General features: G+C 42.9%; 1 protein-coding gene across 2 annotated transcripts in view; it reads left to right on the top strand.

The window, feature by feature from the left end:
• The window catches only part of ccdc28a (coiled-coil domain containing 28A), a 50,558-nt gene that overhangs the window by 17,736 nt on the left and 15,881 nt on the right, over positions 1–16,941 (top strand). For both annotated transcript variants that reach the window (XM_063055161.1, XM_063055162.1), the window contains exon 2: positions 1,250–1,420. In XM_063055161.1, coding sequence (XP_062911231.1) covers positions 1,269–1,420 — 152 coding nt within the window. In that variant the 5' untranslated portion in view covers positions 1,250–1,268. The remainder of the gene's footprint in view (positions 1–1,249; positions 1,421–16,941) is intronic.

Raw genomic sequence — 16,941 nt, 5'->3', positions numbered from 1 at the left:
GACACCGAAATGTTTACTGTTTGCCTGTGCAGTGCACGATATACATTTTGCATTGTATTTTATTAACTTATTTATGGTAATATTTTGGTTTATGTGCCACAGGCTTTATTGAGATTGGTTCTGTTGTGGATCTATTAGTTAGGATAGTGGTTTGCATGCCATCATGAAGCAATGGTAATATATGGATGAATTTGACCAGGTTGTTGAATTTGAGGAAGGTGCTCAATCATTCCTCTCAGCCTTTGGTGTCAGAGGCTGTAGTGAGGTTGAGAAAGTCCACGTATAGTGGAAGGTTCTGCACCCTGCATTTCTCTTGGCATTGTTGTGCAGTGAAGACCATGTCCACTCTAGCTGGGAAAAAAAATTCACACTGCAGTTCAAGGAGCAGCACCTGTAGTTTCTTAGAAGTTTGTGCAGATTCTGTATGTCATTTAAAACTTTGACAAACTTTGACAGGTACATAGTACAGAGAATGCTGACTGGTTGCGTCATGGCCTGGTACAGAAATACCAATGTCCCAGAATGGAAAAGCCTAAAGTGGTAGTGGATACAGCCCAGTTCATGACAGGTAAAACTCTCCCAACCATTGAGCACTTCTATATGGAGCGCTGCCAGATGAAAGTAGTACCTGTCATCCAGGACAGTCTCTCTTCTCACTGCTGCCATCGAGAAGAAGGTACAGCAGCCTTGGGTCCCACACCTCCAGGTTCAGGAACAGGTATTACCCTTCAACCATCAGGCTCTTGAACCAGAAGGGATAACTTCACTCACCCCAACACTGAACTGAAATTCCACAATCTATGGATTCAATTTCAAGGAATGCAAACTCATGTTCTCAATATTATTTATTTACTTATTTATTTTTTGTATTTGTAGTTTGTCTTCTTTTGCACATTGGTTTGTGGGTCTTTGTGTGTAGTTTTTCATTGATTCTATTGTTTTACTGTGAATGCCTGAAGAAAATGAATCTGAGGGTAGTATCTGGTGATGTATGTGTACTTTGATATTAAATTTAGTTTGAACTTTGCTATTGTCTCTTGGCATTCCTGATGACTTTACGAAGGTTGACCTCAATTTTGTGTATAGTTCAGGATCACCTTGCTTCCAAGGAAAGAAATTTAAAGGATTTCAACCCCATTTTTTTTCTGGAATATTTATGAATTGAAGATACCATATGGGTATCAGCTGATGCTTCTCTGGATATTTTTAAGTCTTCTAACATTCGTTTCAATTGTATTCCTATTGGCAGATGCTGAAAAGTCAACAGAATGGAGGAAAAGAAACTGAAACGCCGAAGTCCCAAGACCTCCACAAACCAGCAAGCTCCTTCAGCGGGCAGCAAGAAAAACTTGGTACCCAGTAAAACTCTGGCTTTAAACGCAGGCGGACAGGCGACTGCTCCAAGACAGAAGCTGAAAAGGTATAATACCTCTTTTGGTACTCCTTGTTGTGATGCGGACATCTGAGCCCACATCCCTTGGGCTTTCTGAGTCACTTCTGAGGCAGTTGAGTCAGTCACTGTGATGTGGATTGAGTTCTGCACACAACAGGCATGTAAGGACAGCAGGCTGCCCTCCCTGGAGGAGTTCGGGACAGCACAATAGCCTAGAGGTTAGCATAACTCTTTACAGCACCAACTGTATGATCGGAGTTCAATTTGCACTGCTGTCTATATAATGTTTTGTACCTCCTTCCCGTGACCACGTGGGTTTTCTCTGGGAGTTGCGATTTCCTCCCACGTTCTAAAAAAGGATGTATGAGTTAGGGTTAGTGTGTTGGGGACATGCACTGGATGCATGTTGACACATGCAGACTTCTCCCGGCACATAAATTCATAAGAAGAATTAGATCATTTGACCCACCTAGTCTGCTCTGCCATTTCAGAAGGATTTATTATCCTCAACCCTATTCTCCTGCATTCTCCATGTAATTATTGACACCCTGAATAATCAAGAACCCATCAACCTCTGTTTTAAATGTACTCAATGACTTTGCTTTCTCAGCCCTCTGTGACAATAAATTCCATTGATGCACTGCCCTCTGGCTGCAGAAATCCCTCTTCATTTCTGTTCTCAAAGGACATCCTTCTATTCTAAAGCTTGCCCTCTGGTCCTAGATTCATCCACAATGGGAAACATCCTCTCCACATCCACTCTATCCAGGCCATTCAATATTCAATAGGTTTCAATGAGATTCCCCCCCCCCCATTCTCATGAACCTCCTCTGAACCCTCTTCAATGCCAACACATCTTTTCTTAGATAAGAAGCCCAAAGCTCCTCACAATACTCCACTGCGATCTGACCAATGTCTTATACAGCCTCAGTATTATATTCTAGTCCACTCAAAATGAATGCCAACATTGCATCTGTCATCTACTTATCCAGCGAATTAACTTTTAGGAAATCCTGCACAAGGACTCTAAACAGCTCTGATTTTTGAATTTTCTCCCCATTTAGAATATAGTCTATAATCTTTATTCCTCCTACCAAAGTGCACTACTCTATATTTCATCTGCCACTTCTTTGCCTCTTCTCCCAATCTGTCTAAGTCCTCCTGCAGTATTTCAGCTTCCTCAACACTGCCTGCCCCTCCATCTATCTACGTATTTTCTGCAAACTTGGCGTAAAGCCATCAATTCCGTCATCCAGATCATTGATATATGATGTGAAAAGAAGTGGTCCTAGTACCACCTGTGCGGAACACCACTAGTTACCTGCAGCCAACCAGAATATTCTGACGACTCTTTGCGTCTACCAGACAATCTTCTATTCATGCTAGTATCTTTCCTGTAATACCATGGCCTCTTACCTTGTTAATCAGTCTCATGTGCCTCACCTTGTCAAAAGCCTTATGAAAATCCACTTATTCTCCTTTATCTATGCTGCCTGTTATTTCCTCAAATAATTCCAACAGATTTGTCAGGCAAGATTTCTCCTTAAGGAAACAATGCTGACTCTGGCCTACTTTATCATGTGTCTCAAAGTACCCCTTAATGGATTCCAACATCTATTCAATCACTGAAGTTAGGCCAACTGGCTGATAATTTCCTTTCTTCTAACTCCTCCCTTCTTAGAGTGGAGTGACATTTGCAATTTCCAGTCCTCCGAAACCATGCCAGAATCTATTGATTCTTGAAAGATCATTACTAATGCCTCCATGATCTCTTCAGCTTCCTCTTCCGTAACCCATCTGGCCCAGGTGACTTATCTACCTTTAGATTTTCAGCTTCGCAAACTCATTCTCCTGTCCCCGATCCTCTCTAATTTCTGGCATAGGCTGCTAGAGCTCAAGGCCTGGTGCCAGGCAAATAACCTCTTCCTTAATGTCAACAAGACAAAGGAGATGGTTATCACTTCAGGATTAGAATCAGATTGAATATCACTGGCAAATGTCATGAAATTTGTTAACTTTAATACTTGATAAATACAGAAAAAAAGATCTGAGTTGTATTGTGTATGTATGTCTATTAAAGTGAAGTTAAAATAAGTCATGCAAAAATATCAGAAATGAGAAGTAGTGAGATATGGTCATGGGTTCAATGTCAAATCGCTGAGGGGAACAAGCTGTTCCTGAATCATTGACTGTGTGCCTTCAGGCTTTTGTACCTCCTCCCCAACAGTAACACTGTGAAGAGGGCATGTCCTGGGTGGTGGGGATCCTTAATGATGGACACCACTGAGGCACTACCACTTGAAGATGTTTTGGATACTGTGGAGGCTTGTATCCATGACAGAGCTGACTAATTTTACAATTTTCTGCAACTTATTTCGATCTCGAGCTGTAACCACCCCCCCAATAACAGATGCTGGTGCAGCCAGTCAGAATGCTCTCCACGGTGTACTTGTAAAAGTTTTCAAGTGTTTTAGTTGACAAGCTAAATCTCCTCAAACTCCTAATGAAATATAGCAGCTGTCTTTCCTTTTTTATAGCTGCATCAATATGTTGTGTCCAGGTTAGGTCGTCAGAGATACTGACACCCAGGAACCTAAAATTTCTCACTCTCCCCACTTCTGATCCTTCTATGTGTATTGGTTTGTGATCCTTCGTCTATGCTTCTTGAAGTTCACAATCAGCTCTTTGGTCTTGCTGATGTTGAGGGCAAGGCTATTGCTGCGACGCTGATCAACTAATTGGTATATCTTGCTTCTGTATGCCCTTTCGACGCCACCTGAAATTCTGCCAACACTGGTTGTATCATCAGCAAACTTGTAGATGCTGTTTGAGCTATGCCTAGCCACACAGTTATGAGAAAGAGTTGAGCAGTGGTTTAAGCACACATCCCTACGCAGTGCCATTGTTAATTGTCAGTGAGGTGGAGATGTTATTTCAAATCCACACAGATTGTCGTCTTCCGGTTAGGTAGTTGAGGATCCAGTTGCAGGGGGAGGTACAGAGACCCAGGTTCTGTAGTTTTTTGATCACTATTGTTGGAATGATGGTGTTAAATGCTGAGCTGTAGTTGATAAACAGTATCTTGACATAGGTATTTACGTTGTCCAGGTGATCCAAGGCTGCATGGAGCCATTGAGATCGTGGCTGCCGTAGACCTAATGTGGCAATAGGCAAAATGTAGTGGGTCCAGATCCTTCCTGAGATGGGTGTAGATTCTAGCCATGACCGACCTCTCAAAGCACTACATCACCGTAGATATGAGTGCTACTGGATGGTAGTCGCTGAGACAGCTCACACTGCTCTTCTTGGACACTGATATAATTGTTGTCCTTTTGAAGCAGGTGGGAACTTCCGAATGTAGCAGTGAATGATTGAAAATGTCTTTGGATACTCCCACCAGTTGGTTGGCACAGGTTTTCAGAGATGTACCAGGTACTCCATCGGGCCCTGCTGCCTTGAGAGGATTCACCCTCTTGAAAGAAAGCCTGCTGTCAGCCTCTGAGACAGAGATCACAGGGTCATCGGATGCTGCAGGGATCCTCATAGCTGTACCACGATCTCAATGGCTCCATGCAGCCTTGGATCACCTGGACAACGTAAATACCTATGTCAAGATACTGTTTATCAACTACAGCTGTACTTATATTCTCCATACAAAGTAAGCATAAAAGGCATTGAGCTCATCTGGTAGTGAAGCATTGCTGCCATTCATTCATCTGGGTGTCGCTTTGTAGGAAGTACTGTAATAGCCTACAAACCCTGCCGGAGTTGATGTGCATCTGATATGGCCTGCAAGTTCTCCTAGAGTTGTTTCTTGGCTTTTTAAATAAGCCTCTGCAAGGCATAGCTGGTTTTCTTATGCAAACTGGATTGCCAGACTTTAATGCCACAGATCTAGCCCTCAGCAGATGATGAAACTCCTGGTTCATCCACGGCTTTTAGTGTGGGAATGTACAGTAAGTTTCCGTAGGCACACCCTCATCCACACAGGTTTTAATGAAGTCGGTAACAACTGTGGCATACTCATCCAGACTCGAAGATGACTCCCCGAACACAGTCCAGTCCAGTGATTCTAAGCAGTCCTTTAAGAGCTCCTGTGCCTTCCTGTTCCATACCTTCTTGGTCCTCGCTACTGGTGCTGCAGTCTTCAGTCTCTTCCTATATTCAGGGAGTAGAAGTACAGCCAGGTGATCAGACTTACCAGTGGGCTTGGGGTAGCACGGTAAGCGCTCTTGAACTTGGTGTAACAGTGGTCCAGTTATTTCCTCTGGTACTACAGGTGATTTGTTGCTAATAATTATTTAGTGACTTTATCAAGCTGGCCTGGTTAAAATTGGGCAAAGTGATGGGAAGGAATCAGGATGTGCTGTTTCATGCCTGTTGATTTATATCGTTCAGTCCATCTAGAGTCTGTTTGACATTAGCTACGAATCCATGACAGGAAAGATTCCACGATGGATAAAGCAGTGGCTGAAAGGCAGGAAGCAAAGATTGGGACTAAAGGGAGCCTCTTCTGGCTGGCTGCCAGTGACCAGTGGTGTTCCTCAGGGTTCTGTGTTGGGACTGATTCTTTTTACCTTGTATGTCAATGATTTGGATGATGGAATTGATGGCTTTGTTGCAAAGTTTGCAGAAGATATGAAGATAGGTGAACGGGCAGATGGTTTTGAGGAAATAGGCTCTGGAAGGATTTAGATAGATTAGGAGAATGGGCAAAGAAGTGGCAGTTGGAATACAGTGTATGGTCATGCATTTGCATTGAAGAGGTAGACTATTTTCTAAATGGAGAAAAAATACAAAAACTTGAAGTGCAAAGGGACTTGGGAATCTTCTTGCAGGATTTCCTAAAGGTTAGAGAGTTGTCACAGAAAAGCAGCGTCCATTATCAGGGACCCCTACCATTCAAGCCATGTTTCCTTCTTGCTGCTGCCATCAAGAAAAAGGTACAGGAGCCTCAGGACCAACATCACTAAGTTCAGGAACAGTTATTACCCCTTGACCATCAGGCTCTTGAACCAAAGGGGATAACTTCACTCAAATTCTCTTGTCCCATCACTTACGTAACTATTCCCACACCTATGAACTCACTTTTAAGGACTCGTCATCTCATGTTCTTGATATTTGTCATCAACTCCTCCTCTTCCCCCTCCCTCCTCCTTCCCCCTCCCTCCTCCTTCCCCCTCCCTCCTCCTTCCCCCTCCCTCCCCTTCCCCCTTCCCCCTTCCCCTCTCCCTCCCCATTATTATATCTTCTTTTATTCATAGTTTATGCATAGTTTGTTGTTTTTTTTCATGTTGGTTGTTAGTCCTGTTGAGGGCAGTTTTTTTTTTAATGATTCTGTTGTGTTTCTGATACTTACTGTGAATGCCCACAAGTAAATGAATCTCAGGTTTGTATATGTACTTTGATAATAAATTGACTTTGTACTTTTCTACTTTGTCTGGTATGAAAGTGTGAATGCACAGGATCTGAAAATGCTGCGGAGGGTTATAATCTCAGCCAGCTCCATCATGGGCAGTAGCGTCCTCAGCATCAAGGACATCTTCAAAAGGCAATGCCTGAAGAAAGTGACTCCATTATTAAGGACACTTAATCATCAGATTTCATGAACCTGTGAACACTACCTCACGATTCTGCTCTCTTTTGCATGGTACTGCTGCCACAAACAACAAATTTCACAACATGTCAGGGATAATAAACCAGATTCTGATTCTCATTCTCATTCAGTGAATGTATTTATATAAGCTACATTCTAAATGTATTCAATCTTTCAACTCTAATAGATTTTAAAACTTGTATTAAAGTGTAAAATATAAAGAGTAAAGTTTTAAAATGTATTTTGTGTTGGGAATCTGTGTGTGCCTGTCGGTAGAGGACAGACGCAGTTCGGTTTAAAAGATGTATTGCAATTATTGCAGTCAAATTGTGAGCACCAACACTGATTGGATCACTTAAATATGGAAGGGAGGGATTTATTCCGAACGCCAGTGAGCTGAAATCAATGGCTCCAATCAGCCCAGTGGTGATGTCATTAAACCTGTTTACTAAAGGTGTTGGTTCAGAGAGAATAGGCGTTGTTTTTGATTTGTTTGAACTGTTAATCCTTTTGCTTTGGGCAAACTTAAAAGGTCACAATATATTTAATAATTATTAGTTTCATGAAAAAAAGCACACTCCCATTTTGTTATTGCAATCAGATGAGCAGGTCCTTTTAAGCATTGATTACATATGAGAAACTCATTTTACTTAAGTGAAGTGTTAATTATTTCTCGGGCTTGTGAACATAGAACTGTATAGCACAGTAAAGGTCCTTCAGTCCACAATGTTGTGCCAACCTTTTTTTGGAACAATCTACAGCACATTCCAGGCCCTTTGGCCGACAATGCTGCACCGACCATGAAACCTACTCTAGAAACTGCCTAGAATTTCCCTACTGCATAGCCCTCTTATTTTTCTAAGCTCCATTTACCTATTGAAGAGTCCTTTAAAAGACCCTATTGCATCAGCCTCTACCACCGTCGCCGTCAATACATTCCACGCACCCAACACTCTCTGTGTGAAAAACTTATCTCTGACAACCGCCCTGTACCTACTTCCAAGCACCTTAAAACTATGCCCCCTTGTGTTAGCCATTTAACCCCTGGGAAAAAGCTACCGGCTATCCACATGATCAATGCTACTCATCGTCTTATACACCTCTATCAGGTCATCCTCCATCACTCCAAGGAGAAAAGGCCAAGTTCACTCAACCTGTTCTCATAAGGCATGCTCTCCAATCCAGGGAACATCCTTGTAAATCTCCTCTGCACTCTCTCTATAGTATCCACATCCTTCCTGTAGTGAAGTGACCAGAACTGAACACAGTACTCCAAGTGGGGTCTAACTAAGATCTTGTATAGCTTTAGCATTACCTCACGGCTCTTGAACTCAATCCCACAGTTGGTGAAGGCTGACACACCATATGCCTTCTTAACAACACTTAGCAGCAGCTTTGAGTGTCCTGTGGACACGGATCCCAAGATCTCACTGATCCTCTACACTGCCAAGGGTCTTACTATTAATATTAGATTCTGTCTTCAAATTTGACCTACCAAAATGAACCACTTAACACTTATTTGGGTTGAACTCAATCTGCTACTTCTTAGCCCAGTTCTGCATCCTATCGATGTCACACTGTAACCTCGAACAACCCTCCAGACTGTGCACAACACCCCCAACCTTTGTGTCATCAGCAAACTTACAAACAACTCCTACTTCCTCATCCAGGTCATTTATAAAAATCACAGAGAGGAGGGGGTCCCAGAACAGATCCGTGCAGAACACCACTGGGCACCGTCCTCCATGCAGAGTATGAACTATCTACAACCACTCTTTGTCTTCTGTGGGCAAGCCCATTCTGGATCCACAAAGCAAGGTCTCCTTGGATCCCATGCTTGCTTACTTTCTGAATGAGCCTTGCATGGGGAACCTTATCAAATGCCTTACTGAAATCCATATACACTACATCCACTGCTTTACCTTCATCAATGTGTTTAGTTACATCCTCAAAGAATTCAGTAAGGCTCATAAGGCATGACCTACCCTTGACAAAGCCATGCTGACTATTCCTAATCATATTATGCCTCTCCAAATGCTCATAAATCCTGCCTCTCAGGATCTTCAACAACTTGCCCACCACTGAAGTAAGACTCACTGGTCTATAATTTCCTGGGTTATCTCTATTCCCTTTCTTGAACAAGGGAACAACATTTTGTAACCTTCTGATCCTCTGATACTTCTCCCATCCCTATTGATGATGCAAAGATCATCCCCAGAGGCTCAGCAATCTCCTCACTCACTTCCCGAAGTAGCCTAGGGTATATCTCGTCTGGTCCTGCGATTTATCTAACTTAATACCTTTCAAAAGCTCCAGCACATCCTCTTTCTTAATGTCTATATGCTCAAGTGTTTCAGTCTGCTGTAAACCATCCCTACAATTGCCAAGGTCCTTTTCATTGGTGAACACTGAAGGAAAGTACTCATTAAGCACCTCTGCTACTTCCTCCTGCTCCATGCACATGTTTCCACTATTGCTCTTGATTAGTCCTATTCTCACATGGCTCATCTTCTTGCTCTTCACATACTTGTAAAAAGTCTTGAGGTTTTCCTTAAACCTGCTCACCAAGACCTTCTCATTGCCCCTTCTAGCTCTCCTAATTTCATTTTTGAGCTGCTTCCTAGCACCCTTGTAATTTTCTAGAGCTCTAACAGTACCTAGTTTCTTAAACCTTTCGTAAGCTTTTCTTCTTAACTAGATTTTCTACATCCTTTGTATGCCATGGTTCTTTTACCCTACCATCCTTTCCATGCCTCAATGGAACATACCTATGCAGAACGCCATGCAAATGTTCCCTGAACATTTGCCACATTTCTGCTGTGCGTTTCCCTGAGAACATCTGCTCCCAATTTATGTTCCCAAATTCCTGCCTAACAGCATCATATTTCCCCCTACCCCAATTAAATGTTTTCCCAAATTGTCTGTTCCTATCCCTCTTCCGCACTATGATAAAGGAGGTAAAGTTGTGATCACTACCTCTAAAATGCTTCCCCACAGAGAGATCTGACACCTGACCAGGCTCATTTCCCAGTACCAGATCAAGTATAGCCTCTCCTCTAGTTGGCTTATCTACATATTGTGTCAGGAAACCTTCCTGAACACACATAACAAACTCCACCCCATCTAAACCCTTGCTGTAAGGAGATGCTGGTCAATATTAGGAAAGTTAAAATCACCCATCATAACAACCCTATTATTATTGCACCGTTCCAGAATCTGCCTCTGTATCTGCTCCTCAGTGTCTCTGTTACTATTGGGAGGGTCTAGCAAAAACACTCAGTAGAGATATTGTCCGCTTCCTGTTTCTGACTTCCACCCACACTGACTCAGTGGACAATCCCTCCATGACTTCCTCCTTTTCTGCAGCTGTGATACTATCCCTAATTAACAATGCCACTCCCCCACCTTTTTTGCCTCCCTCCCTGTCCTTTTTTGAAACATCTAAAGCCTGACACACTTAGTAGCCGTTCCTTCTCCTAAGACGTCCAAGTCTCTGTAATGGCCACAATGTCAAAGTTCCACGTATTGATCCATGCTCTTAAGTTCATCCACCTTGTTTATGATACTCCTTGTATTAAAATAGACACATCACAAACCATCAAGCTGAGTGCTTCTTTGCTCTATCATCTGCTTATCCTTCTTCACAAGCTTTCTACAAGCTGTCTCTACTTGTGCGCCAACCTCCCTCCCCTCCAGTTCAGGTGCAACCCGTCCCACTTTTACAGGTCACCCCTTCCCCAGAAAAGCCAATGATCCAAGAGCTTGAAACCCTGCCCCCTGCACCATCTCCTCAGCCACTCATTCATCTGTGTTATCTTCCTGTTCTGACCTTCCCTAGCTTGTGGCATCAGGAGTAATCCAGAGATTACCACCTTGGAGGTCCTGCTGTTCAGCCTCCTTCCTAACTCCTTAAACTTACTGTGCAGGACCTCTACCCCTCTCCTGCCAATGTCATTGGTACCAACATGTACCATGGCCTCCAGCTACTCACCCTCCTCTTCAAGAATATTCTGGAACCGCTGAAAGACATCTTGGACCCTAGTACCCAAGAGGCAACACACTATCCTGGCGTCTCTTTTGCTGCTGCAGAATCTCCTATCTGTCCTCCTAACTATCGAATCCCCTATGACTATAGCTCCGCCTGGCTTCAACCCTACCCTTCTGAGCTTCACAGCCGACCACAGTGCTATTGGTCTGGCTGCTGCTGCCTTGCCCAGGTAGGTCATCCACCTCAGAGTATCCAAAGGGATATACTTGTTGCTGAGAGGAATGACCACAGGTGGACACTACACTGACTTCTTTCTCCCTTATCTCTTTATTCACCCATCTACTTCCCGAATTCTGCACTCTGGGTGTAACCACCTACTCAAAAGTCGTATCTATCAATTGCTCTGCCACCCAGATGATCCTCAGTTCCTACATCTCCAGTTCCACCTCCTTAATGCGGTCTTTCAGGAGCTGGAGTTGGCTGCACTTCCTGCAGGTGTAGTCATCAGGGAGACCGCATTAAAGAAAATGAGGGAAGAGCACCAGAGGGAGGTGATGAGCAGACAAGGAGATAAGGTGAGAGAGGGAAAAGGGGATGGGAAATGCTGAAGAAGAGAGGAGGTGGGGGACATTACCGGAAGTTTAAGAAATTGTTGTTCATACCATCAGGTTGGAGGCTACCCAAACAGAATATAAGGTGTCCTTCCTCCAACTTAAAGTGTAGCCTCATCATAACTGTGGAGGAGGCCATGGATAGACATGTCTATACAACTGGTGCTCCTCTCCCCTCTTCTTTCTTCCAGACTTCTGTGTCTTTCACCAATTTACTTCTCAGCTCTCTACTTCATCTTTTTCCCCCTTATCACCTTATGTTTCTCGCTTCCCTCTCTCCACCTTTAAGTCTACTCCTCAGCTTTTTTTCTCTAGTCCTGCGGAAGGGTTGCGATCCAAAATAACAATCGTACTCTTTTCCTAGATGCTGCTTGCCTGGCCTGCTGAGTTCCTCCAGCATTTTGTGTGTGTTGCTTGTATTTCCAGCATCTGCAGATTTTCTCTTGTTTGTAGCTTTTCATATTAATTAGATCTTCGAGATAATTTGGCTTTCTAGTGAAACCACTTGCACTACAGTATGTGGAATTTATATGTGAAAGGAAATAGGCTTGATCATGGGTCACAAACTGAAATAGCAGTTGTTTCCCTGTATAGACTGAGTTCTTCTAGCAGTTTGTTTTTCACTCCAAATCCCTAAGCTATTTTTGCTTTCTAAATCCTCACTTCTTGAATTGATTTTGAATTGAATTGACTTTATTACTTACATCCTTCATATACATGAGGAGTAAAAATCTTTGTTACGTCTCCATCTAAATTTGCAATGTGCAATTTTTAGGAATTTATAATAAATAGTGTGTACAACAGGACAGTCAGTATAACATAGAAATACAGTTGAGTCAGCATGAATTAATTAGTCTGATAGCCTGGTGGAAGAAGCTATCCTGGAGCCTGTTGGTCCTGGCTTTTATGCTGCGGTATCGTTTCCCGGATGGTAGCAGCTGGAATAGATTGTGGTTGGGGTGACTCGGGTCCCCAATATTCCTTCGAACCCTTTTTACACACCTATCTTGGGAGATGGGCTAACCCCTATTGACATTAATGGATCTGGGATTGAGAGGGTAAACAGTTTCATGTTCCTTGGCATCCATATCACCAAGGACTTCACGTGATCTGTGCACACCAGCAGTGTGGTGGAAAAGACACAAAAGCGTCTCTTTCACCTCAGACTCTTGAGGAGGTTTGGTATGGGCCCCCAAATCCTAAGAACTTTCTACAGGGGCAAAATTGAGAGCATCCTGACTGGCTGTGTCACTGCCTGGTATGGGAACTGTACCTCCCTTAATCGCAGGACTCTGCAGAGAGTGGTGCGGACAGCCCAGTGCATCTGTAGTTGTGAACTTCCCATGATTCAGGACATTTACAAAGACAGGTGTATAAGAAGGGCCTGTAGGATCAATGGGGACTCAAGTCATCCCAACCACAATCTTTTCCAGCTGCTACCACCCGGGAAGCAGTATTGCAGCATAAAAGCCAGGACCAACCGGCTCCGTGACAGCTTCTTCCACCAGGCCATCAGACTGCTGAACTCACGCTGATTTGAGTGTACTCTATATAACATTGACTGTTCTATTTATTATAAATTACTATGATTGCACATTGCACATTTAGATGGAGATGTAACATAAAGATTTTTACTTCTCATGTATGTGAGGGATGTAAGAAATAAAGTCAATTGAATTCAATTCAATAAATGTCCTGAATAGTGGGAAGTTCACATCTACAGATGCGCGCTGGGCTGTCCACACCACTCTACAAAGTCCTGCGATTGAGGGAAATACAGCTCCCGTACCAGGTAGTGATGCAGCCAGTCAAGATGTTCTCAATTGTGCCCCTATAGAAAGTTCTTAGGATTTAGGGGCCCATACCAAACTTCTTCAACTGTCCTTTACCTCGTGGGGAAATCTGTGGGAGAAGGTTTGCCAGCACTTTTTGCCTGAATGTGAGCAGTGGTTATTAAATTCAGTGCTGAATTCAGAAGGTTGAGAATTCCTCAATGGCTACCTGAAGTTAAACAGGAGGGAAGACTTTTCTGTTGCTTAGAATGGTATGGTCAGATGTCAAGTTATCAGTGTGTAACCATAAGCCAGTATTTTAATGAAATTGCTGTGTAGTTTTGAACTCAACTATTGGGTTTTGCTTGGAGCTTTGTCATGCAAGAGGGATCACTATAGAGTGGAGGCACTGCAGGGTGGCACAGTGGCATGGTGTTTAGTGCATCAATTTACTGCGCTGGCACCCTTGGTCTGTATCAATCTGTGAATTAATTCTCTACTTTAGAGATCACTACTATTGCAGTCTTCTTCTGTTTTTGACAGCAATAGTAAGATATGAGCCAATCCCCCTTTCACTTAACCTTCCTGTCACATTTTCGAATCCTTAATTCTACCCGTTTATGGTCAGTTCTTTTTGCAGTACCTCAGATTACACTACCGTATCGAGTGTGCACGATGCAGAGGAGATTTACCAGGATGCTGCCTGGATTATGGAGCATGTCTTATGAAACTAAACCGAGCGAGCTTGGACTTTTCACTCTGGCATGAAGGAGGATGAGAGGTGACTTGATAGAGGTGAACAAGATGATAAATGGCATAGATTCAGTGGACAGCCAGAGACCTTTTCCCAGGGTGGATATGGCTAATACGAAGAGACAATATTTTAAGGTAATTGCAGGAAAGTGTAGCAGGTGATGTTAGAGGTAGCTTTTTTTACAGAGTACTGACTGCATGGAACACACTGCCAGGGATATAGTAGAGGCAGATATGTTAGGGATGTTTAAGAAACTCTGAGATGGGCACATGGATGATAGTAAAATGGAGGGTTATGTGGGAAGGAAGAGTTAGATTGATCTCAGTAGGTTAATGATTTTCGAAGGGCCTTGCTGTGCTGCAGTGTTCTATGTTCTGTGCATCATTCTGTTGTTTTGTAGCTGTAGTTGTACTTATTGTTGTATTATTACCATTATACCATTTATTGTGTGAACAGGGAATTTCATTTTGCCCTTATGTATGTGACAATAAACTAACCTGAATCTGAGGAGGAGAGTTGGACTACGCACATCATTCTACAGATGTGAAGTAGAGAGCGTCCTAACCAGCTGCATCACTGCGTGGTATGGAAACTGCACGGGGGCAGACAGGAAGGCTCTCCAACGAATCACTGGCACCAGCCTACCCACCATCAAGAACACATACACAGAAAGGTGCCAGTACCATCATGAAGGATCCCACCCACCTGCTCATGGACTATTTGTCTCACTTCCATGAGGGAAGAGGCTACATAGCATCCATACCGGGACTACCAGACTTAAAACCAATTACTTTCCTCAAGCAGAAGGCTGATCAACACCTCTACTCTCTCACCACCCCACCACCACTACTTTATCATTTCCTTATGTACAGACACTGCTTTTTCCTTATGTACAGACACTGCTGTGCCTAGCGTCACTTCATGGACATACAATCAATCTATGCATATAAGTTATCATATATTTATATTTATTGTGTTTTTTATTATTGTGTCCTTTATCTTATTATGTATTTTTTTGTGTTGCGTCGGATCCAGAGTAACAATTAATTTTGTTCCCCTTTACATTTGTGTACTGGAAGTGATATTAAACAATCTTGAATTAATAAGGGGTGAGCAACTATTTCCATACCTCTGTCTGTTACTCAGCCAAGTGGCTGAACGAAAGCCAGCAGAAATGACTTGGTGAGCTTCTACTCGGTCTTAGTCAACATGACTTAAACATTGCAACTGATAAGAAAAGATATATCATTAAGGATTCATTAATGTTTACCAAGTTTTATGGAACTTTTGATTGCATTAAACAAAGGATCACATTACTGTGGCATACTGAGTAAATAAATCTGATGTGGTATTGAGACGGTACAGATCAGACGGGTTCCAAGTCCAACTTTGTAAAGAACGGGGCTACGGTTAACTTTACCTCACTATCCCAGTGTGGAGAGAAACCAAGTGGGGACATCGGTAGCCTCAATAGTTTATTGTGTGCAGGTTCTGTCAGAATTACCCCTGCACCTTCAGTAAACGAGAATTTGTATTTCAAAAATAGTTATATGCATGTATATTTGTTGCAAATTTTGATTCTTACTTCACTGCTGTGATTTGCTATAAGGCTTAAAATGATTTTTGTCAAGTCTTCGAGAGACAACACCATCAGTAGAGAGTGACATGTTAGACTATTTGATATTTTAGATTGATTTTTTTCATCACTTATTCCTCCTTCAGTTAATGATACTTGTGTGTTTATTTTTTCTGTATTCTCTTTGTCACATTTACAAATGTCTATAGATTCATAGAACATAGAATAGTACAGCACAGTACAGGCCCTTCGGCCCACAATGTTGTGCCGACCCTCAAACCCTGCCTCCCATATAAGCCCCCACCTTAGATTCCTCCATATACCTGTCTAGTAGTCTCTTAAATTTCACTAGTGTATCTGCCTCCACCACTGACTCAGGCAGTGCATTCCACGCACCAACCACTCTCTGAGTAAAATACCTTCCTCTAATATCCCCCTTGAACTTCCCACCCCTTACCTTAAAGCCATGTCCTCTTGTATTGAGCAGTGGTGCCCTGGGGAAGAGGCGCTGGCTATCCACTCTATCTATTCCTCCCTAGCTCCCTTAATCTCTGATCATAATGCATACTCTCTAAACCAGGCAGCATCCTGGTAAATCTCCTCTGTACCCTTTCCAATGCTTCCACATCCTTCCTATAGTGAGGTGACCAGAACTGGACACAGTACTCCAAGTGTGGCCTAACCAGAGTTTTATAGAGCTGCATCATTACATCGTGACTCTTAAACTCTATCCCTCGACCTATGAAAGCTAACACCCCATAAGCTTTCTTAACTACCCTATCCACCTGTGAGGCAACTTTCAGGGATCTGTGGACATGTACCCCGAGATCCCTCTGCTCCTCCACACTACCAGCACAGAAACAGGCCCTTCAGCCCATCTAGTCCATGCCAGTTATTCTGCCTAGTTTCATCCCCTCCCATCCATGTATCTATCCAAACTTAAGTGTTGTAATCAAACATACATCCACCACTTCCACTTCCAGCTCTCCCACACTCGCACCACCCTCTGAGTGAAGAAGTTTCCCCTCATGTTCCACTTAAATATTTCACCTTTAACCCTTAACCCATGACCTCTAGTCTAGTCTCACCTAACTTCAGTGGAAAAAGACTGCATTTTTCCTATCTATAGTTGCCATAATTTTGTATAGCTTGATCAAATCTCCCTTCATTTGACTGCACTCCAGGGAATAAAGACCTAATCTGTTCAACCTTTCTCTATAACTCAGATCGTCAGGTCCTGGCACCATCCAT

Source organism: Mobula hypostoma, chromosome 8 (assembly GCF_963921235.1).
Source record: "Mobula hypostoma chromosome 8, sMobHyp1.1, whole genome shotgun sequence".
In the NCBI taxonomy this organism is placed as follows: domain Eukaryota; kingdom Metazoa; phylum Chordata; class Chondrichthyes; order Myliobatiformes; family Myliobatidae; genus Mobula; species Mobula hypostoma.
Note: the sequence above shows the minus strand (reverse complement) of the source record. Positions and strands in the feature narration are given on the sequence as shown.